The sequence below is a fragment of the Cherax quadricarinatus genome, chromosome 2, assembly GCF_038502225.1.
Source record: "Cherax quadricarinatus isolate ZL_2023a chromosome 2, ASM3850222v1, whole genome shotgun sequence".
NCBI classification, from domain to species: domain Eukaryota; kingdom Metazoa; phylum Arthropoda; class Malacostraca; order Decapoda; family Parastacidae; genus Cherax; species Cherax quadricarinatus.
Window position 1 is genome coordinate 81053562 of NC_091293.1, and position 25000 is coordinate 81078561.

At 40.9% G+C, this 25000-nt stretch overlaps 1 protein-coding gene across 5 annotated transcripts in view; it reads left to right on the plus strand.

The window, feature by feature from the left end:
- LOC128688147 (phosphatidylinositol-3,5-bisphosphate 3-phosphatase MTMR3) overlaps positions 1-25000 on the plus strand; it is a gene marked incomplete at its 5' end in the record, with an annotated part of 289396 nt that overhangs the window by 216043 nt on the left and 48353 nt on the right. The window contains 1 exon segment of one of the 5 annotated variants that reach the window (XR_011392521.1): positions 23242-23401. Coding sequence is in view for 1 of the 2 variants with exons in the window: in XM_070089348.1 (XP_069945449.1) it covers positions 15300-15342 (43 nt within the window). 5 annotated transcript variants of the gene reach the window in all.

Below are 25000 nucleotides of genomic sequence, written 5' to 3' on the forward strand. Positions count from 1 at the left end.
ATATGATAGAGTGGATAGAGGAGCAATGTGGCAGATGTTGCAAGTATATGGAATAGGTGGTAAGTTACTAAATGCTGTAAAGAGCTTTTATGAGGATAGTGAGGCTCAGGTTAGGGTGTGTAGAAGAGAGGGAGACTACTTCCCGGTAAAAGTAGGTCTTAGACAGGGATGTGTAATGTCACCATGGTTGTTTAATATATTTATAGATGGGGTTGTAAAAGAAGTAAATGCTAGGATGTTTGGGAGAGGGGTGGGATTAAATTATGGGGAATCAAATTCAAAATGGGAATTGAGTTACTTTTTGCTGATGATACTGTGCTTATGGGAGATTCTAAAGAAAAATTGCAAAGGTTAGTGGATGAATTTGAGAATGTGTGTAAAGGTAGAAAGTTGAAAGTGAACATAGAAAAGAGTAAGGTGATGAGGGTATCAAATGATTTAGATAAAGAAAAATTGGATATCAAATTGGGGAGGAGGAGTATGGAAGAAGTGAATGTTTTCAGATACTTGGGAGTTTAAGTGTCGGCGGATGGATTTATGAAGGATGAGGTTAATCATAGAATTGATGAGGGAAAAAAGGTGAGTGGTGCGTTGAGGTATATGTGGAGTCAAAAAACGTTATCTATGGAGGCAAAGAAGGGAATGTATGAAAGTATAGTAGTACCAACACTCTTATATGGATGTGAAGCTTGGGTGGTAAATGCAGCAGCGAGGAGACGGTTGGAGGCAGTGGAGATGTCCTGTCTAAGGGCAGTGTGTGGTGTAAATATTATGCAGAAAATTCGGAGTGTGGAAATTAGGAGGTGGTGTGGAGTTAATAAAAGCATTAGTCAGAGGGCAGAAGAGGGGTTGTTGAGGTGGTTTGGTCATTTAGAGAGAATGGATCAAAGTAGAATGACCTGGAAAGCATATAAATCTATAGAGGAAGGAAGGAGGGGTAGGGGTCGTCCTTGAAAGGGTTGGAAAGAGGGGGTAAAGGAGGTTTTGTGGGCGAGGGGCTTGGACTTTCAGCAAGCGTGCATGAGCGTGTTAGATAGGAGTGAATGGAGACGAATGATACTTGGGACCTGACGATCTGTTGGAGTGCGAGCAGGGTAATATTTAGTGAAGGGATTCAGGAAACCGGTTATTTTCATATAGTCGGACTTGAGTCCTGGAAATGGGAAGTACAATGCCTGCACTTTAAAGGAGGGGTTTGGGATATCGGCAGTTTGGAGGGATATGTTGTGTATCTTTATACGTGTATGCTTCTAAGCTGTTGTATTCTGAGCACCTCTGCAAAAGCAGTGAAAATGTGTGTGTGTGGTGTGTTACACAAAATGCGATTCTAAAAGCTTAGAGATCTCCAGTGAATACTAGAAAGGACTACCCTTCTAGCATCCAGCCTGTTACTGGGTTTTCGTAACAAGTAGACAGTATCCTTGTCCAATTATCCATTAAAATTCAGTATTATTCAATAGTGCTTCAGGATTACAACTGGTAGGCTACTAACTAGAGAAATTAAAATTTAATAAATTTATTAATCATTAAGTTGTCTAGAGGTATATTATCAAATTAAATTAATCACAGCAATGAAAATAAAATCAATCTCTCGAGTTCAATATTATTGTGCTGAAAGCACATATCACATTTATAATTCTTAAGTACCGTCTGGTACATTAACATTTAATAAGATATTACAAATATGTACAAGTAAGTTTGTGTATGTGTGTAAGTGCTCTTAGTAGTTCGTTATGTCTCACGACTCAACTAGACTTAAAATAGTGACTGACAAAGTCCTCTAATAAACTAACTTCTTGACCGACTGGCAACCAAAACAGTCTGCTTGAACAATGAAAAGAATGCTAAGCCCAATAGCCATATAACAAGCGACTGCGACACAATCAGGATCAAGGAGATAATATAACGACACTAAGTAGGGACCATCAGCAGATCCTCCACAAAAGTTACAAAACTCCCATACTACTGAATCTAAGTTCAGCATAGGAAAAACCCGACTGTGACAATACACAGAAACCAGTACAAAATTAGGTCAGAAGCTATAGCTCAGGACCTGAGATGCTCAGAGTGTGTGACACACAACCTCAGTACAACGTCGAAAATCACTAAGTCTATACAAGGTTCTGTGAACAGAGTTCTACAGAACTAACAAGAATAATGAGACAGACAATCTGTCCAACCACCAAGCAAGTCTCGAGCAGACTGAATACTTCACGAGAGGTGAGGACACCCCCCCCCCCTCGATCACGTGATAGCCCCGTGGACAGCACAGCTCAGAAGCCGGCAGTATAACGAGCGACAAGCGATAATTGCAGTAGTTTGACAATCAAGACTTGAACTGAGCACTTAATATGTACATCCTAACAACATAAGTCAAATAACAATATAACAGTCAAATAATAATATAAAGTCATACATTTACGATTTAGCTATTATCGCAAATATAAGCAATATAAAATTAAATGAAAAGGTAATATACATTATATATATACATAATAATCATTGTAACCCATTCAGGGGTTGCAACAGGTGAAAGTGTTGAATGATGATGAAAGTATTTTCTTTTTGGGGATTTTCTTTTTTTTTTTTTTTTTTTTGGGTCACCCTGCCTCGGTGGGAGACGACCGACTTGTTGGAAAAAAAAAATGTATATATATGTATATATATATATCTTTCTTTCTTTCAACACACCGGCCGTATCCCACCGAGGCGGGGTGGCCCAAAAGGAAAAACGAAAGTTTCTCCTTTTACATTTAGTAATATATACAGGAGAAGAGGTTACTAGCCCCTTGCTCCCGGCATTTTAGTCGCCTCTTACAACACGCATGGCTTACGGAGGAAGAATTCTGTTCCACTTCCCCATGGACATGTACATATATATATAGGTAGTAGGTTGGTAGACAGCAACCACCCAGGGAAGTACTACCGTCCTGCCAGATGACTGTGAAACAGAAACCTGTAACTGTTTTGCATGATGGTAGGATTGCTTGTGTCATTTTCTGTCTCATAAACATGCTAGATAACAGGGATATCTTGCTACTCTAACTTACACTTTGGTCACACTATACAGACATGCACATGCATGCACATGCACATGCCTCGGTGGGAGACGGCCGACTTGTTTAAAAAAAAAAAAAAAATCTAGGTTTTTCTCCTTTTTCTACATAGCTCTTGTTCTTCTTTTTTGTTCTATTGTCCATGGGGAAGTGGAAAAGAATCTTTCCTCCGTAAGCCACGCGTGTCGTATGAGGCGACTAAAATGCCGGGAGCAATGGGCTAGTAACCCCTTCTCCTGTAGACATTTACTAAAAAAGAGAAGAAGAAAAACTTTATAAAACTGGGATGCTTGAGTGTGCATGGATGTAGTGCAGATGACAAGAAACAGATGATTGCTGATGTTATGAATGAAAAGAAGTTGATGTCCTGGCCCTAAGCGAAACAAAGCTGAAGGGGGTAGGGGAGTTTCGGTGGGGGTAAATAAATGGGATTAAATCTGGAGTATCTGAGAGAGTTAGAGCAAAGGAAGGGGTAGCAGTAATGTTGAATGATCAGTTATGGAAGGAGAAAAGAGAATATGAATGTGTAAATGCAAGAATTATGTGGATTAAAGTAAAGGTTGGATGCGAGAAGTGGGTCATAATAAGCGTGTATGCACCTGGAGAAGAGAGGAATGCAGAGGAGAGAGAGAGAGAGAGAGAGAGAGAGAGAGAGATTTTGGGAGATGTTAAGTGAATGTATAGGAGCCTTTGAACCAAGTGAGAGAGTAATTGTGGTAGGGGACCTGAATGCTAAAGTAGGAGAAACTTTGAGAGGGTGTGGTAGGTAAGTTTGGGGTGCCATGTGTAAATGATAATGGGAGCCCTTTGATTGAACTTTGTATAGAAAGGGGTTTAGTTATAGGTAATACATATTTTAAGAAAAAGAGGATAAATAAGTATACAAGATATGATGTAGGGCGAAATGACAGTAGTTTGTTGGATTATGTATTGGTAGATAAAAGACTGTTGAGTAGACTTCAGGATGTACATGTTTATAGAGGGGCCACAGATATATCAGATCACTTTCTAGTTGTAGCTACACTGAGAGTAAAAGGTAGATGGGATACAAGGAGAATAGAAGCATCAGGGAAGAGAGAGGTGAAGGTTTATAAACTAAAAGAGGAGGCAGTTAGGGTAAGATATAAACAGCTATTGGAGGATAGATGGGCTAATGAGAGCATAGGCAATGGGGTTGAAGAGGTATGGGGTAGGTTTAACAATGTAGTGTTAGTGTTCAGCAGAAGTTTGTGGTTACAGGAAAGTGGGTGCGGGAGGGAAGAGGAGCGATTGGTGGAATGATGATGTAAAGAGAGTAGTAAGGGAGAAAAAGTTAGCATATGAGAAGTTTTTACAAAGTAGAAGTGATGCAAGGAGGGAAGAATATATGGAGAAAAAGAGAGAGGTTAAGAGAGTGGTGAAGCAATGTAAAAAGAGAGCAAATGAGAGAGTGGGTGAGATGTTATCAACAAATTTTGTTGAAAATAAGAAAAAGTTTTGGAGTGAGATTAACAAGTTAAGAAACCCTAGAGAACAAATGGATTTGTCAGTTAAAAATAGGAGAGGAGAGTTATTAAATGGAGAGTTAGAGGTATTGGGAAGATGGAGGGAATATTTTGAGGAATTGTTAAATGTTGATGAAGATAGGGAAGCTGTGATTTCGTATATAGGACAAGGAGGGATAACATCTTGTAGGAGTGAGGAAGAGCCAGTTGCGAGTGTGGGGGAAGTTCGTGAGGCAGTAGGTAAAATGAAAGGGGGTAAGGCAGCCGGGATTGATGGGATATAGATAGAAATGTTAAAAGCAGGTGGGGATATAGTTTTGGAGTGGTTGGTGCAATTATTTAATAAATGTATGGAAGAGGGTAAGGTACCTAGGGATTGGCAGAGAGCATGCATAGTTCCTTTGTATAAAGGCAAAGGGGATAAAAGAGAGTGCAAAAATTATAGGGGGATAAGTCTGCTGAGTATACCTGGTAAAGTGTATGGTAGAGTTATTATTGAAAGAATTAAGAGTAAGACGGAGAATAGGATAGCAGATGAACAAGGAGGCTTTAGGAAAGGTAGGGGGTGTGTGGACCAGGTGTTTACAGTGAAACATATAAGTGAACAGTATTTAGATAAGGCTAAAGAGGTCTTTGTGGCATTTATGAATTTGGAAAAGGCATATGACAGGGTGGATAGGGGGGGCAATATGGCAGATGTTGCAAGTGTATGGTGTAGGAGGTAGGTTACTGAAAGCAGTGAAGAGTTTTTACGAGGATAGTGAGGCTCAAGTTAGAGTATGTAGGAAAGAGGGAAATTATTTCCCAGTAAAAGTAGGCCTTAGACAAGGATGTGTGATGTCACCGTGGTTGTTTAATATATTTATAGATGGGGTTGTAAGAGAAGTAAATGCGAGGGTTTTGGCAAGAGGCGTGGAGTTAAAAGATAAAGAATCACACACAAAGTGGGAGTTGTCACAGCTGCTCTTTGCTGATGACACTGTGTTCTTGGGAGATTCTGAAGAGAAGTTGCAGAGATTGGTGGATGAATTTGGTAGGGTGTGCAAAAGGAAAAAATTAAAGGTGAATACAGGAAAGAGTAAGGTTATGAGGATAACAAAAATATTAGGTGATGAAAGATTGAATATCAGATTGGAGGGAGAGAGTATGGAGGAGGTGAATGTATTCAGATATTTGGGAGTGGACGTGTCAGCGGATGGGTCTATGAAAGATGAGGTGAATCATAGAATTGATGAGGGGAAAAGGGTGAGTGGTGCACTTAGGAGTCTGTGGAGACAAAGAACTTTGTCCTTGGAGGCAAAGATGGGAATGTATGAGAGTATAGTTTTACCAACGCTCTTATATGGGTGTGAAGCATGGGTGATGAATGTTGCAGCGAGGAGAAGGCTGGAGGCAGTGGAGATGTCATGTCTGAGGGCAATGTGTGGTGTGAATATAATGCAGAGAATTCGTAGTTTGGAAGTTAGGAGGAGGTGCGGGATTACCAAAACTGTTGTCCAGAGGGCTGAGGAAGGGTTGTTGAGGTGGTTCGGACATGTAGAGAGAATGGAACGAAACAGAATGACTTCAAGAGTGTATCAGTCTGTAGTGGAAGGAACGCGGGGTAGGGGTCGGCCTAGGAAAGGTTGGAGAGAGGGGGTAAGGGAGGTTTGGTGTGCGAGGGGCTTGGACTTCCAGCAGGCATGCGTGAGCGTGTTTGATAGGAGTGAATGGAGACAAATGGTTTTTAATACTTGACGTGCTGTTGGAGTGTGAGCAAAGTAACATTTATGAAGGGGTTCAGGAAACCGGCAGGCCGGACTTGAGTCCTGGAGATGGGAAGTACAGTGCCTGCACTCTGAAGGAGGGGTGTTAATGTTGCAGTTTAAAAACTGTAGTGTAAAGCACCCTTCTGGCAAGACAGTGATGGAGTGAATGATGGTGAAAGTTTTTCTTTTTCGGGCCACCCTGCCTTGGTGGGAATCGGCCAGTGTGATAATAAAAAAAAAATCAATAGAAGTAAATTATGGTGAAAAGAATGAAATACTAATGATTGTACATTATATTACAGTACTATGTAGGTAGTTTATATAGCAAAAGTTTGACATTATGCCCTACCCAGTATGTCGGCAATTTTCAAACTTAATTCCATTTTGGCTTGAGACCAGTTGGTCGGATCCAAGCTTGGTCGTAAGTCGGATGGTACTTGTATATCACTACAAACTGGCATAGTGCCAGACAAGTGGAAAATGGCAAGTGTAATACCTATTTACAAAGCAGGTGAGAGGTTCTTCGCTTTGAACTATAGACCAATAAGCCTTTGCTTCCATAGTTGGTAAATTTACAGAATCAGTAATTGCCAAAGCAGTTCGAAGAAATCTTGGAAGGCATAAATTGATTAATGAATATCAGCATGGTTTTACAAAGGGGCGTTCCTGTCTTAGGAATTTACTAACTTTCTTCAGTAAGGTGTTTGAGGAGGTAGATCATGATAATGAATATATTGTGTATATGGACTTCAGTAAGGCTTTCAATAGAGTTAGAAGATTAAGATAAGATTTCATTCGGATTTTCAACCTCAGAGGGTTAGCCACCTAGGATAACCCAAGAAAGTCAGTGCGTCATAAAGGACTGTCTGACATATTTCCATTGAGGTCCTCAATCTCGTCCCCCAGGATGCGACCCACACCAGTCGACTGACACCTAGGTACCTATTTGCTGCTAGGTGAACAGGACAACAGGTGTAAGGAAATGTGTCGAAATGTTTCCACCCGCCGGGAATCGAACCCAGGCCCTCCATGTGTGAAGGAGGAGCTTTAGCCACCGGGCCACCACATCAGAGACTATTGAGGAAACTTGAGGCACACGGAATAGGAGGAGAAATTTTTTCCTGGGTAGAGGCATGGCTGACAAATAGGCAGCAGAGAGTTTGCATAAATGGGGAGAAATCAGAATGGGGGCACGTCACAAGCGGTGTTTCACAGGGGTCAGTGTAGGGCCCCTTGTTGTTCACAATCTACATGAACAACATAGATGAAGAAATAAATTCTGACATAGGCAAATTTGCTGATGACACCAAAAAAGGCTGTCCAATTCATTCTAATGAGGACATTAGAGCACTCCAGGATGATTCGAATAGACTGATGCAGTGGTTGGAGAAGTGGCAGATGCAGTTTAACATAGACAGATGCAAAGTTTTGAATGTTGGAGAGGTAAATAACCATGCTACATATAAACTAAATAATGTAGATCTTTATATAATGGATTACAAAAAGGATTTAGGAGTTCTGGTTAGCAGTGATCTGAAACCAAGACAACAGTGCATAAGTGTTTGCAGTTAAGCTAACAGAATTCTTGGCTTCATAGCAAGAAGTATAAATAATAGAAGTCTTCAGGTTGTTCTTCAACTCTGTATGTCTTTGGTTTGGCCTCATTTAGATTATACTGCACAGTTCTGGTCACCGTATTACAGAATGGATATAAATGCACTGGAAAACGTACAAAGGAGGATGACAAAGTTGATCCCATTATCAGAAATCTTCCCTATATGAGGATAGACTGAGGGCCCTGAATCTGCATTCTCTAGAAAGGCATAGAATTAGGGGGGATAAGATTGTGGGGTATAAATGGAAAACGGGAATTAATAAAGGGGATGTAAATAGCGTGTTAAAAATATCTTAACATACAGGACTCGCAGCAATGGCTTTAAATTGGAAAAATTCAGATTCAGGAAGGATATAGGAAAGCACTGGTTTGGTGAGAGTTGTGGATGGGTGGAACAAACTCCCGAGTACCATCATAAAGCTAAGACGTTGTGTAGTTTTAAAAATAGGTTAGATAAATACATGAGTGGGTGTGAGTTGGACCTAAGAGACGTGTCTTACCTCACTAGGTCATTGAGGTCAAACAGTCAGTGAGTTTAACCCTTTCAGGGTTTCTGACGTACTAATACGGCTTGCGCACCAGGGTTATTAACATACTAGAATGCCTAAATTCTAGTGCCTTCAAATCTAGTGAAAGCTGGTAGGCCTACATGTGAAAGAATGGGTCTGTGGTCAATGTGCACAGTATAAAAAAAATCCTGCAGCACATGGTGCATAATGAGAACAAAAAACTCCGACCATGTTGTTGGTTTAAAACAGCGACTTAGCAGTGTATTTTCATGTGGTATTTATGGTTGTATTCTAGCTTTCCTGGTCTCATTTTATAGAATGGAAGACATATTACAGAAATTGAGATGATTTTGATTGGTTTTATAATGAAAAGTACCTTGAAATTGAGCTCAAAGTAGCAGAAATGTTCGATTTTTACCAAATTTCAAAAGTAAACAAATCAGGCCAAGCATCCAATACTCGTCAACTGGTGAGTCTAATATTCTTTCGTAAGTGCACTTATAGTATTTATACAATTTCTACACCATTCCTACACTAATGCAGTAGTCTGCATAACAGTAAATCTTCTATTTTTTTGTGAGAATAAAAATTCAAAGTGGAAAGCTAAAGAGATGCAAGAGGGGCCTGGGGACATGACTAATGAACAGAGAAAATGTTATTTTAGTGCCAGGAATGTCTGTCTTGCTTATTCTGGACCCTATTTGGAAATTGGCATCTTCTGAAATTTGTGTGAAATTGGCAAAATTGCCAATTTCAGACCACTTTATTGGATAGTTGAAATCGGTAAATGTGTGGTTTCTTGTACTCAATCGATAGAAAAAATGGAGTTCTAGCAAAATAGTTATGATTTTTGTCGACTGATACATTGGAATTGGCCAAAAATAGGGCCCAGTGGACGAAATCGCTGATTCGTGAACATCGCCGAGACCACTAACTTCGTGATAGCATAATTCCACGAGTTTTCCATCAAATTTCATACTTTTGGTGTCATTATGATCAGGAAAAAATTCTTTATCATTTTATAAGAAAACATAATTTTTTTTTTTTTTCTTTCGAAAAATTTCCGACCCTGAGAACAAGTTTAGGAGAGGGCCTGCCGACCCTGAAAGGGTTAACATATATATTGCTGGGAAGTATCATTTGAAAGAAAGTTTTTGAACATCTAGAATGTACCAGATTTCTCACAGATGACTAGCAATGTATTCAGAAAAGGAAGCTCATATCTTTAACCTCTTAAAGATATAATATGTTACTAGAAGTCGGGTAAGATAGTGAGGGGTGGTTGAACTGCATTTTCCTAGAATGCAAGAAGGCTTAATTTAATATGTTGCTACAGAGGAAGCTACCTAGGACATTAAAGAAGCAACCTAGAGTATGGAGAAAGATATTACTTAATAGAAAATAATGGGTAGCTTATATGAAGAATGTAATATCAGGATGGAAGTGTGTAACTTGTGAAATTTCACAAAGTTCAGTGTCAGGTGTACAGTACAGTGGAACCCCGGATTTTGGCCGTAATCCGTTCCAGAAGGCCGGCCTAAATGGCAGTCTTCAAGCTGGCACTGGACAAGCACCTAAAGTCGGTACCTGACCAGCCGGGCTGTGGCTCGTACGTTGGTTTGCGTGCAGCCAGCAGTAACAGCCTGGTTGATCAGGCTCTGATCCACCAGGAGGCCTGGTCACAGACCGGGCCGCGGGGCGTTGACCCCCGGAACTCTCTCCAGGTAAATCCAAAAAGGTCGAGAACTGAAGTAATATTTCTTATAAGAATTAATATAAATAAAATTAATCCATTCGACACCCAAAAGTATTAATAAAAAATACATTTCTTTAGAATGACTTCAAGAGTGTATCAGTCTGTAGTGGAAGGAAGGCGGGGTAGGGGTCGGCCTAGGAAAGGTTGGAGAGAGGGGGTAAAGGAGGTTTTGTGTGCGAGGGGCTTGGACTTCCAGCAGGCATGCGTGAGCGTGTTTGATAGGAGTGAATGGAGACAAATGGTTTTTAATACTTGACGTGCTGTTGGAGTGTGAGCAAAGTAACATTTATGAAGGGATTCAGGGAAACCGGCAGGCCGGACTTGAGTCCTGGAGATGGGAAGTACAGTGCCTGCACTCTGAAGGAGGGTGTTAATGTTGCAGTTTAAAAACTGTAGTGTAAAGCACCCTTCTGGCAAGACAGTGATGGAGTGAATAATGGTGAAAGTTTTTCTTTTTCGGGCCACCCTGCCTTGGTGGGAATCAGTCAGTGTGATAATAATAAAAAAACATTTCTTTAAAGATTAATTATAGTTTTACATACAGAAAACAATGAGAAATAAATATAAAGTATAAATTTTAATGATAAATGAACATTACATACCTTTATTGAAGACTCTTGGTGGCATATTGAAGAAGGCAAGGAGGGGAGAGGGAGTTGGGGTTATTGTTTGGAAGGGGAATCCCCCTCCATAAGGACTTCAAGTATTGAGTCCCTGTCTGGGGTTACTTCCCTTCTTTATCTTTTACTGGCACTAGGACCAGCTGTCACACAAAAAACTGTCCAGAGAGGTCTGTTTCTGGCGTCTCTTTAAGATTTGCCTAAAGTGGGACAAGGTTTTATCACTGAATTCAATCACATTTCTCATTCTTTACTAAAGGGCAGGCACTAGGAACTTTCTTTGGGCCCATGGTGGTTTATTTGGCAGTCACACTCAAACAACCACAAAAAACAGTGAATTATAACGAAATGTTTGGATGAATGCGCGGAGTGTTGCTCACTCGCCCAGAGACAGCCAGACTGACGCACAAATGTGGCAGAGAGGTGGGCGGACGCATCCAATACAGCCGATTTCTGAGTTGCCGGCCGAAATTCAGGATAGAATTTCGGCCAAAAACGTGGCCAAAATTCAATTTGGCTGATATCTGCACCAGCCAATATCTGTGGGCCCATGATGACACTCTTCAGGTCACTTGTTCTATCTAGGCTGGAATATTGCTGCACTCTAACAGCACCTTTCAAGGCAGGTGAAATTGCCGACCTAGAAAATGTACAGAGAACTTTCACGGCGCGCATAACGGAGATAAAACACCTCAATTACTGGGAGCGCTTGAGGTTTCTAAACCTGTATTCCCTGGAACGCAGGAGGGAGAGAGACATGATTATATACACCTGGAAAATCCTAGAGGGACTAGTACCGAACTTGCACACGAAAATCACTCACTACGAAAGCAAAAGACTTGGCAGACGATGCAACATCCCCCCAATGAAAAGCAGGGGTGTCACTAGCACGTTAAGAGACCATACAATAAGTGTCAGGGGCCCGAGACTGTTCAACTGCCTCCCAGCACACATAAGGGGGATTACCAACAGACCCCTGGCAGTCTTCAAGCTGGCACTGGACAAGCACCTAAAGTCAGTTCCTGATCAGCCGGGCTGTGGCTCGTATGTTGGTTTGCGTGCAGCCAGCAGCAACAGCCTGGTTGATCAGGCGCTGATCCACCAGGAGGCCTGGTCACAGACCGGGCCGCGGGGGCGTTGACCCCCGAAACTCTCTCCAGGTAAACTCCAGGTATATAAAGGACCTGGTTAGGACTGTACAGTATATCATTGTTTGCAGTTGATGCCAGAATAATGAGAATACAAACCGAATACAGTGAACCCCCGGTTAACGAACTTTTTTCATTCCAGTAGTATGTTCAGGTGCCAGTACTGACCGAATTTTTTCCCATAAGGAATATTGTGAAGTAGATTAGTCCATTTCAGACCCCCAAACATACACGTACAAACGCACTTACATAAATACACTTACATAATTGGTCGCATTAGGAGGTGATCGTTAAGCGGGGGTCCACTGTATAATGAAAAGGCTGGAAAAATAACCTGGCTTCAGGAATGGTCAGGTAAATGATTATTACATTGTAATGTGAGCAAAATCAAGGTGAAGACTGGAAAAAATGTCCAAAAATTTGTTGAAAATCACATAAGCAGTACAGTAAGAGCACGAAATATGCTCGTAAACAAGGGTTAGTTTTGTGGAACCTTTACAAAACCCCACTTGAAATGCATCACTTCATACATGTAACCCACGTTGGAGTAGGCAGTACTGGTGTGGATCCTCTCATAATACAAAAGTGAAACTAGAATGTATGAAGAAATGCATAAGACTGCTCACCAAGTTGAGAGAAATGAGCTACAAAGAATGCAACAGCTAGGTTTGTCATTAGAGAAACCAGGAGGAATAAAGCTTATGATCAGCACATACAAAAGAATTCATGGTAAAGACTGAGGAAACAATGATAAATCTTTACTAGGGATGTAACAAGAATGATAGGGCAAGATTGGAAATTACTCACCTTTGTGCTATGAGGGTATCTGAAAAATATACTTCAGTATAAGAATAGTATGTAATTAAGTAGTTAAGTAGATTGAATTGAAAAATAACTAAGGAAGCAAACTCCATACAGAAGTTTGAAAACAGATATGATAGGGTTTTGGTGTAATGTCATTCTCTGGGCTACTGGCTTGCTGTCATTCTCTGGGCTACTGGCTTGCTGCTGTCAGTCTCCGGGCTTCTGGCTTGATGCTGTCATCTGGGCTGCTAGCTTGGTACCAAGCCAGTAGCCCAGAGAATGACAGCACCAAGCCAGTAGCCCAGAAAATGATAGCACCAAGTCAGTAGCCCGGAGAATGACGGCACCAAGACAGTTCTTGGTGCCGTCATTGTCTGGGCTACTGGCTTGGTGCTGTCATTCTCTGGGCTACTGGCTTGGTGCTGTCATTTTCTGGGCTACTGGCTTGGTGCTGTCATTCTCTGGGCTACTGGCTTGGTGCTATCATTTTCTGGGCTACTGACTTGGTGCTGTCATTCTCTGGGCTACTGGCTTGGTGCTGTCATTCTCTAGGCTACTGGCTTGGTGCTGTCATTCTCTGGGCTACTGACTTGGTGCTATCATTTTCTGGGCTACTGACTTGGTGCTATCATTTTCTGGGCTACTGACTTGGTGCTATCATTTCCTGGGCTACTGGCTTGGTGCTGTCATTCTCTGGGCTACTGACTTGGTGCTATCATTTCCTGGGCTACTGGCTTGGTGCTATCATTTTCTGGGCTACTGACTTGGTGCTATCATTTTCTGGGCTACTGACTTGGTGCTATCATTTCCTGGGCTACTGACTTGGTGCTATCATTTCCTGGGCTACTGACTTGGTGCTATCATTTCCTGGGCTACTGACTTGGTGCTATCATTTCCTGGGCTACTGACTTGGTGCTATCATTTTCTGGGCTACTGGCTTGCTGTCATTTTCTGGGCTACTGGCTTGGTGCTGTTATAACAATGTTGATAGATTGTGAAACCCAAGTTATCACTGAAGTGTTAGAAGGTAGGAAGAAAGACGAGCAAATTGAGGAGGTATACAAGACTGGTACTGTATTAACGTGCTGAGCCAGATCACCCCTAGCCCTAGCTAGGAAATAAGGAAACACTCGTGAATAATCTGGAGATCACTGAAGAGCTTGGCGCAAGTGATCACAAATCCATCACCTTTAGCATTAATTGGGAATGCAAGAATAATGATAATACAGTACAGTTGTCACTGGTAAGTTACCATAAGGTCAACTGAAAGCTAAGATGGGCTCAAAAACTTAAGCTAGTTGCCTTCTCCCTTGTAGATTCCTGTACAGTAAGCAATTATAGGTTAACCCTTTGACTGTTTCAGGCCCCTTTCTGAAACTGTCATTCTATGTCGCTCAATTTTTGAAAAAAAAAATTATTTTTTCTTATGAAATGATAGAGAATCTTTTCCCGATGGTAATGACACCAAAAGTTCGAAATTTGGTCGAAAACTCATGGAATTATGCTCCCGCGAAGTTAGCGGTCTCGACGACATATGCGTATCGGCGATTTCGCCGACTTTGATCCCTATTTTCAGCCAATTCCATTGTTCCAATTGACCAAACTCGTAGCTATTTCTTTAGAACTCCATTTTATCTATCAGCTGAGTACAAGAAACCTCCCATTTACTAATTTGGACTACTCAGTATGGTAGTCAGAAATTGGCAATTTGGCCAATTTCACGCAAACTAAAAAAGATGCCAATTTCAAAATAGGGTCCAGAATAAACAAGTTAGACATTCGTGGCACTAAAATAACATATGCTCTGTTCATTAGTCACATCTCTAGGCCCCTCTTATATTATTATTGCTTTCTATTTTGATTTTTTATTCATACAAAAAAATACAAAATTTACTGTTATGCAGACTACTGCATTATTGTAAAAATAGTATAAATACTATCAGTGCACTAGTGAAAGAATATTAGACTCCCCAGTTGACGTGTATTGGACGTGTGGTGTGATTTATTTACTCTTGAACATTGGTAAAAATTGAACATTTCCGCTACTTTGAGCTCAGTTTCAAGGTCGTTTTCATCGTCAAAGTAATGAAAATCATCTCTATTTCTGTAATATGTATTCCATTTTATCACCTAAGATCATGAAAACGCGAATACAATGATAAATACTATACGAAAATACACCTCAAAGTCGGCGTTTTATTCCAAAAAAACGATCAGTTTTTTTTTTCTCATTACGCAATGTGTGCTGCAGGATTTTTTTTGTGGTGCACACTGACCACACAGACCCATTCTCTCACATGTGGGCCTACCAGCTTTCTCCCGCTTGATTTGAAGCCGCTAGAATTATTGAGTATATATACGTCAGAAACATTGGCTCGTAAGACGTATTTATACGTCGAAAATAGTCAAAGGGTTAAATAGGTAATAATTACAAATTAAAATGCATGCACGTGTCTGTATCAACTCGTTTCAGATATTCTTATGTATGTTCATCTTGATAACTCCCAGGTCTAATAAAAATTAAAGGGCTTTTTTTTTTTTTTTTTTTTTTTGACTCAGCGGATCATCTTGCTCAAGCATTCAGCCACTAGATCAACAAGAGGTAGAGGAACAATTAATGTCTACTGACTAACACAGTCTTGTGTGTGATCAATGCTGCTGGAGTTTTTTTGTTTTTGTCTTGGAAGAGCACTCACTGGCTTTCTTTAATTTTGTGTGTTTGTTACTAATATTTAACTTAATTTTTCTAAAATATTTCAGATTTACTCTGTGCAATACTTTCTTCCACTCTTGTGTGTAGCGTATACTGTACACTAAGTACTTATTAAATAAGAAGTCTTGCATAAAAATTTTACCAAGATAATACCTTAGTTTCTAGGTAGTAGGTTGGTAAACAGCAACCACCCAGGGAGGTACTACCGTCCTGCCAAGTGAGTGTAAAATGAAAGCCTGTAATTGTCTTACATGATGGTAGGATTGCTGGTGTCTTTTGTCTGTCTCATAAACATGCAAGATTTCGGGTACGTCTTGCTACTTCTACTTACACTTAGGTCACACTACATACATGTACAAGCATACATGTACACACCCCTCTGAGTTTTCTTCTATTTTCTTTCTAGTTCTTGTTCTTGTTTATTTACTCTTATCTCCATGGGGAAGTGGAACACAATTCTTCCTCCATAAGCCATGCATGTTGTAAGAGGCAACTAAAATGCCAGGAGCAAGGGGTTAGTAACCCCTTCTCCTGTATAAATTACTAAATTTAAAAAGAGAAACTTTCGTTTTTCTTTTTGGCCACCCTGCCTTGGTGGTATACGGCTGGTTTGTTGAAAAAAAAAAATACCTTAGAAGCTAATGCCAAATCTTAAAAGGCCATATCTAGAAACACAATAAATGATCAGATTTACACACTGATTCCACTGAAAGTTTCTTACTGCATATATACAGTGTCAGCTAGTTTCCTTGCATAGAAAATGTAATTAAAATCAACAATCATTTTGTATTTAATGTATGTTTAAAATGCCATGTAGTATAATGAAAATGAGCATTTAGGGATTAAGAAAGTACACTCTTCATAAATCTCGGCTCCTGGTAATTATAATAGGAAAGATATTCACTGTGTGGTTAATAGTCTCGTGCTCCTGATACTGAGGCTCGGCCTGACTCCTTTGACAAGTGCGACCTCCTCACTTCTTTTACCATGCTTCTGGCTTCTTCCCATATGGTGTGATGGTTTTCAGATTACCTGCCTGCCTCAAAACAGACCATCTTCAGTCCTACATCTAAACGACCACGACCTTCCTCTCGTGACACTGCCTCTCACTCTGCTTGGAAAAGACCAACGCAACATACTCTCTCTTTACATACTATGCATCGTACAAAGATAGTCATCTTGCAATGACTATCTTTCTGATCATAGTATCAGCAAGTTGCTCCTATGTCATGTTGGTCATAATACAGTTTCTCCTCACTTTGTGATGTACTAGTTTACTGATGACTCAGACTTATGATGGGCTCTCTGACCAGTATGCATATCTAAATAATGTATATTAGAGCTGATTTCCTCAATTCTGTATATTACAATAAACAGTACACTACTGTACAAATATTTAGAAATATACTAAAAATGTTATAAATGGTGCAGAGGTGACGCTAAAACAATATCAAAGATGAACATTAAAATGGTATAAAATACCGACAGGTTGTTAGGTAAGACACATATGCAACAGTTAGGTATCTATATTTCGAAAAGTTTCGCCTACACAGTAGGCTTCTTCAGTCGAGTACAGAAAAGTTGATAGACTTGAAGACGATGTAATCAGTCCACCACCTCAAAACTTTAAGGGTGATGGACTGATTACATCGTCTTCAAGTCTCTTTTGCTTCTATCAACTTTTCTGTACTCGATTGAAGAAGCCTACTGTGTAGGCGAAACGTTTCGAAATATAGATACCTAACTGTTGCATATGTGTCTTACCTAATAATATCAAAGATGGTTGACAACCCACTACCATTATAGCATGCTCCTTGCGTAATAACGAATTCGTTTACTGATGTGGTTTTGGGAATGGAACACCCTCAAAAAGTGAGGGGAGGCTGTATTTCGCTTCATGCATTCAATTGTGGTGCACACATCATGACAGTACAAAACGCTGGCCAAGCTTACAAATTTTCACTCCTTACCACCATAGATGCTATTTCTGTAACAATTCAAAAACACATTTCTCTCACTTCTTGTAGTAGTACTGCCATTCTGCCTCATACCATTGTTCAGCGTGATTTCCTGACATGTGGTAATGACATTCTGGAGCAACTTGAGCTCCAAGACCTCCCAATTCTCAAAGTGGATACATATGTACTACCTGCCCATGGGTGGAGATGCTACCCCTGCAATGTAGCTCGCTTAACTTTGAACTGCCATGAGCTTCCGTCCTCGGTTTATATTGTGGAACACCATTTATAAATCCGAAAGTTGATCCCTTCACCACAACAGTGTAGAAATTTCTGGCATTGTGGTCATCCAGCAAAATGTTGCAAGTCCATGGCAGAATGCCTAATCTTTTGGTGCTGCCAACCATATCAATACATCTTGTAGTCTACCTCCCTCTTGCCTTAATTGCAACAAAGCTTGCCCATCTTATTCTCGTCATTGCTAACTTTACTTAAATGAACGAGAAATCTGATGTCTCAAAGAGATAGAAGGCTTTACATAGGCCATGGCAGTGTCTCATCTCTGCCTCCAAGGGAGACTTCCCTGTATTTCTTATTCTAGAGTTGCTAAGAATTCTCCAACCTCTGGGATTCCAACTCCCACAGTCTCCCCTGTGGTCATGCCTTCCACAGTCGCCTCTGCACCTAACTGTTTTGCAGTCCTGGACTCCGAGGTCTCTACCTCATCACCTCGTACTGTTCTCAAATCTTCATCTTCTCACTCGCAAGTTTCTATGTCTACAAGACCTCGCACAACAGCTTCCCTTTGCCCCTCTACTTCTCCAAAGTCCATAACATCCCCAAAGTGTAAATCTCCTTTAACCTCTCCTTCACTAATCCTTCCCAGACATTTTTCCTTTCCAGCCTATGTACCTTGTTCTTTACCTCTTACTAGCTCTGTTACTAGTGTGGAGGTTCATCCTTTCCCTCACACAGTCCCTTCCTCTCCTGTCCCCTCCCAATCTTCTTCCTCTCCTGTCCCCTCCCAATCTTCTTCCTCTCCTGTCCCCTCCCAATCTTCTTCCTCTCCTGTCCCCTCCCAATCTTCTTCCTCTCCTGTCCCCTCCCAATCATCTTCCTCTCCTGTCCCCTCCCAATCTTCTTCCTCTCCTGTCCCCTCCCAATCTTCTTCCTCTCCTGTGCCCCCCCAAGCTTCTTCCTCTCCTGTGCCCCCCCAAGCTTCTTCCTCTCTTGTCCCCTCCCAAGCTTCTTGCCAAGTTAACTTGAACCTCTCATCCCTCCCTTTCTTCACCCCGATCTTGACTCTCCCTCCCCCTTCTATCTCCGATGTCGTCCCACATACAATGTCCTTGTCTTCTGAAACACTTGAAGCTATATCCGAGTACAATGAGGAGACTAAACCATTGATGGACACTGATCCACCTTCTGTCACTACTCTTCACTCTTCTCCTCCATCTGCACAAATCTCTTCTTTACAGCATTCCAATCCTTTGCTGCTTGCTTGTTTGCTGCCTCCACATGTGAATTTTACTAACCCTTCTAATTTGTAGATACCTACTACTGCATATTTCCTGTATCTCCACCTCCTCGAAGCCCATGCTGGCAATTTGACAGAGCGAACTGGGACCTGTACTTGTATCAAACTGCTTTTAGTGAGGACCCTTTTTCGTCCTTTATTGATGAGCTGTTTCATCTATCCTCGACCTCAGTTTTAACAGCGGCTTCACATTCTATACCCCAAACCTCGAACAAGTATTCTCAGAAATGTGTGCCTTGGTGATCAGCTTGTGCTCATGTGGTATGTTTGTAATGTGCTGCATGGGGCAGATATTGTTACAATAGGACCTCAGAGCGACTCCTTGATTTTAACCCTTTTAGGGTTTTGGACGTACTAGTACGGCTTATGCGCCAGTGTCCATGACGTACTAGTATGCATAAATTCTAGCGCCTTCAAATCTAGTGAGAGAAGCTGGTAGGCCTACATATGAAAGAATGGGTCTGTGTGGTCAGTGTGCGCAGTATAAAAAAAAAATCCTGCAGCACACAGTGCGTAATAAGAAAAAAAAAATGACCGTGTTTTTGGATTAAAACAGCGACTTTGCACTATATTTTCGTATGGTATTTATTGATGTATTCTAGTTTTCCTGGTCTCATTGTATAGAATGGAAGACATATTACAGAATTTTTTTATCACACTGGCCAATTCCCACCAAGGCAGGGTGGCCCGAAAAAGAAAAACTTTCACCATCATTCACTCCATCACTGTCTTACCAGAAGGGTGCTGTACACTACAGTTTTTAAACTGCAACATTAACACCCCTCCTTCAGAGAGAGAGTAATTGTGGTAGGGGACCTGAATGCTAAAGTAGGAGAAACTTTTAGAGAGGGTGTGGTAGGTAAGTTTGGGGAGCCAGGTGTAAATGATAATGGGAGCCCTTTGATTGAACTTTGTATAGAAAGGGGTTTAGTTATAGGTAATACATATTTTAAGAAAAAGAGGATAAATAAGTATACAAGATATGATGTAGGGCGAAATGACAGTAGTTTGTTGGATTATGTATTGGTAGATAAAAGACTGTTGAGTAGACTTCAGGATGTACATGTTTATAGAGGGACCACAGATATATCAGATCACTTTCTAGTTGTAGCTACACTGAGAGTAAAAGTTAGATGGGATACAAGGAGAATAGAAGCATCAGGGAAGAGAGAGGTGAAGGTTTATATTACAGAAATTGAGATGATTTTGACTGGTTTTCCAATGAAAAGTACCTTGAAACTGAGCTCAAATTAGCAGAAATGTTCAATGTTTACCAAAGTTCAAAAGTAAGCAAATCATGCTAAGCGTCACACTTAAACACTTGTTAGGGTTTTAATTTTTCAGCCTCTATGTACCCTTTAAAGTCCTGCATGTATTTTTCAGCCGTTTCTTTTGTCAGAACTGGCAGCCTCACCATGCCTTATCATACCATACCACCATCACTACCACCCTCTACCACCATCACTACCACCCTCTACCACCATCACTACCACCCTCTACCACCATCACTACCACCCTCTACCACCATCACTACCACCCTCTACCACCATCACTACCACCCTCTACCACCATCACTACCACCCTCTACCACCATCACTACCACCCTCTACCACCATCACTGCCACCCTCTACCACCATCACTGCCACCCTCTACCACCATCACTGCCACCCTCTACCACCATCACTGCCACCCTCTACCACCATCGCTGCCACCCTCTACCACCATCGCTGCCACCCTCTACCACCATCGCTGCCACCCTCTACCACCATCGCTGCCACCCTCTACCACCATCGCTGCCACCCTCTACCACCATCGCTGCCACCCTCGACCACCATCGCTGCCACCCTCGACCACCATCGCTGCCACCCTCGACCACCACCCTCTACCACCATCGCCACCACCCTCTACCACCATCGCCACCACCCTCTACCACCATCGCCACCACCCTCTACCACCACCACTTTTGTATTTTTCTACAAACTTTTTCTTAAATTGTGTGTGTTTCTCATTCTTTACCATAGGGCTGGCACCAGAAGCTTTCTTGGGGCCCATGGTGGCTTATTTAGCAGTTACAAACACCAAAAACAATGGAATAATACAAAATATATCGCATGTACGCATGGAATTGTCCTCGCTGGCTTCGTAAACAATGGCACACTGGCTGGTACACGGAGTGAGTGGCCGGGCCCGCTCAGGCCACTGTACCGACACATTCGGGATGAAAGCTCTTAACCGGGTTTTTAGGTGTTATCTGAGCCATTTTTTTTTTATGCCAAAGCAAGGCATTATCCGATTTTGGTGCTATCCAATGCGGGCATTAACTGAGGGTCCACTGTAATGCAGAGAATTCATAGTTTGGAAATTAGGAGGAGGTGCTAGGTTACCAAAACTATTATCCAGAGGGCTGAGGAGGGGTTATTGAGGTGTTTCAGACATGTAGAGCGATGGAACAAATTAGAATGACTTTGAGAGTGTATAAATTTGTAGTGAAGGGAAGGCGGGGTAGGGGTCAGCCTAGGAGGGGTTGGAGGGAGGGGGTAAAAGAGGTTTTGTGCGCAAGGGGCTTGGACTTCCAGTGAGCATGCGTGAGCGAGGGTGTTAGATAGGAGGTAATGGAGACGAGTGGTTTTTAGGACTTGACATGCTGTTGGAGTGTGAGCAGGGTAACATTTATGAAAGGATTCAGGAAAACCAGCAGGCCGAACTCAAGTTCTGGAGGTGGGAAGTACAGTGCCTGTACTCTGAAGGAGGGGTGTTAATGTTGCAGTTCTGTAACTGTAGTGTGGGCACGCCTCTGGTAAGACAGTGATGAAGTGAATGATGGTTTTTCTTTTTTGGGCCACCCTGCCTTGGTGGGAAACATCTGATGTGCTAATAAATAAAAAATAAGAATACACAGGTGGAAAGCAAATTTTGACACTCTGAATGAGCAACTTTGTAATATATTAAGGAAAGCCATTAATGATGAATGACATTGAAATAAAAAAAATAGGAATTTCAGATATAAAGAAACACTGTATAGTTATACAGTAAGCCAAAATTATAAATTTAATGATGCATTTTCTTATGCATCAGAACATTAAAGCAAAAAAAAAAAAAAACTATTAACATTGTCTATATGTGGGCACTTATGATAATGTCTAGATATCCTTTAATCATATCTTACATTTATACTTGGAACAGAATTAATCTCTGGTAAAATTTTGTGGTATACAGTGTTCTTAGTTATTGAGTAATTTGATGCAGGAGGTAAATGCTTCCATATTTGATGTTTGTATTGTGATAGTAAGTTAGCTTGGTGTGGTTTGATGTTCTGTACCTTTGTTGCTGCATGCTGTTACGTATACCTTGACTTGCTCATTTTGTGCAGTATTCCCTACAGTTCACAAATAATCCACACTTCATTGGAGAGGAAATATTAGGTGTTTTTTTCAGTCTGGCCTGGATCATGATCACGTCACAACAGTTGACTTTAGAGTGGTCCTCATTGGGCCACCATATTGCCCATAGGTATATCTCCATATTGTGGTTTAGTTGTGAAGTATTCCAGCTGTGGTACTGTGACTTATCACTCTCCTACAGCCTGTGAAGGATGAATTCAGTATTTTAATATATTTTTCAATTGGTCATGGATATTTTGTGGGTTGTGATGAGTCTAATTGTCATTGGTTTTTCACAATAACCTTTTTTTTTCTGTATTTTATGAACATTGATTTTTATCATTTATTTATTACAAACTAATTTTTTTATACATAACATTTATTACTCCATGGGGAAGTGGAGAAGAATCCTTCCTCCGTAAGCCATGTGGGTCATAAGAGGCGGCTAAGATGCCAAGAGTAAAGGGCTAGTAACCTCTTCTCCCTTATAAATTACTAAATGTAAAAAAGAAAAACTTTTGTTTCTTCTTTTTCAGGTCACCTTGCCTCGGTGGGGGATGGCTTGTGTGTTAAAAAAAAAAAATTGTCATTTTAACGCTTTTCAGTGCATACATATATTCAGAATTGTCAGAGTCTGGTATAAAACTGTAAAGGTGTACTAGTGTATAATTGGTTATTGATAAGATCAAAAATAGACTTGTGGGATTAATCTTCATTTGATTTAAAATGTTATCTTTAGAAGAACATCAGCAATTTGGTGTTACATAAACTAGAATCCCCTTAAATTTACTGTCTGGAATTGCTGGTTAAGTCATAATTGTTGGTTAAGTCACAAGTGCCTTTAATGGTGTAATCTTCAGTAAGTTGAGGGCTGAAGTCACAGGGGTCAACTGTTACTCTTTCTTGTCGCAGCTCTAACTTGGAAACTACTAAAAGTACTTTGATGACACTTGGCCAGAAGATAGTTGATCACTTGAAGATGTGCATCTTTGAAATTTGATCTTCAAGAGTCAGTTTCACAGAACCAGCTGTTAATTTTTATGTCACGGCTCTAGCTTCAATCTGCTTAAAGGTATGTTTAAGGAACTTGAGCTGAAGATGAGTTACATAAAAGTATCCCACTTAGGAGGGTATTGACCTTAAATACAGCAAAGGTCAAGATCACAGTGAACAGCTGTATTTCTTGAATTGAACATTGAGCAAATACACATGGAACATGGTATGAATAATGCACTTAATTAAGAATAGTGCACCTGTGGCAAGTGCTGTATTTCATCTAGATTTATTTTACCAGTAAAGAGCAAGATGCACTAATATTGACTATACAATAATTAAGTAGTAGTGAAGAATACATTTCAAAATGTATGCATGGTAAATTTTAGCAGAGCACCTTGCACTGAATAAGTAACGTGATTTAATACTGAGCATGCATGATGTACAGAATTGCATTGACATCAAATGTGAACCACTGGAGTTCATGGCAAAAAAATGGTAGTTTTAGACAGTGTGAATCACCTGGTGAAAAGGATATGCACTTAATTCTCGCAGATTTGTAAGCTCGTAAAGTTTTGATAAGACAGTATCGAGTGTGTTGCATTTGCATTGCATGAGGCAGAGTACATTAAAGGTATATAGAGAAATTTGTGCACAAAATTAACACAAATTGCCTCTTCTTTCTCCAGCAGCCTGTGTGCTCAGAGGATCTAGTATGGGTAGGTCTTCTAGATTAAACAGATACAATGGACCCTCGGGTAACAATGTCATCGGATAACGAAAAATCGGATAGTGACATGTTTTTGCGTCAAAATATTGGCTCGGTTACCAAAAAAAAACTTGGTTAAGGACATTCATTCCAGACGTGTCCACGGACCCGGCCACTGCATGTACAGCTAGTGTGCCATTGTTTACAAGCCAGGGAGGACGATTCCACGCATACATGAGATATATTTTGTATTCCATTGTTTTTAGTGCTTGTAACTGCTAAAGAAGCCACTATGGGCCCAAAGAAAGCTTCTAGTGCCAGCCCTGTGGTAAAGAAGGAAGAAACACAATAGAATTCAAGAAAAAACTCATAGCAAAGTACCAAAGTGGAAGAGGAAGAGAAAGGGGAGAATGTGCCTTCTGCAGTGATTCAGTGATTCTACAATATGTATGATAGTAAAGCAGCAGGCATCGATAAAGGCTATAGTGCCAGCCAGTGATAGTGTAGAATTAATAGTGTAGCAAGTTAAGTGAGTAAGCGATAGGAAAACGACATGAAAGTAACTCTCCAGTGTTGTTGGATGTTTATAGGGCAAATGAACATACGCCGCCCTGCTATCTTCCACCCTAAACCTCTGCCAGCATCTCCTCCGTCAAACTAATTAATCCCTTAACTGTCCAATCGTAGATCTTCATTCTTACCGCTAGCACTCCAAACGTAGATCTACGTTTTATTTTTTCTGCCTCCAAATTTGGCACGATTGGCCTAAGATGCCTGGTCAGCATAGAGTGGGTCTTAACCCTCGGTGTGTGCTGTATTAAAAAAATCTGAGACCACTTAGTGCTCTGTGGGAGCACCAGTTCCATTGAGCGCCAGTCAGAGCATACTGCGCAGCAAACACCAAGGATTCACTGATGTCATGTAGTATTAACACTCCCCTTTTAAGAGGAAAGTGTCATCCTGCCAGAA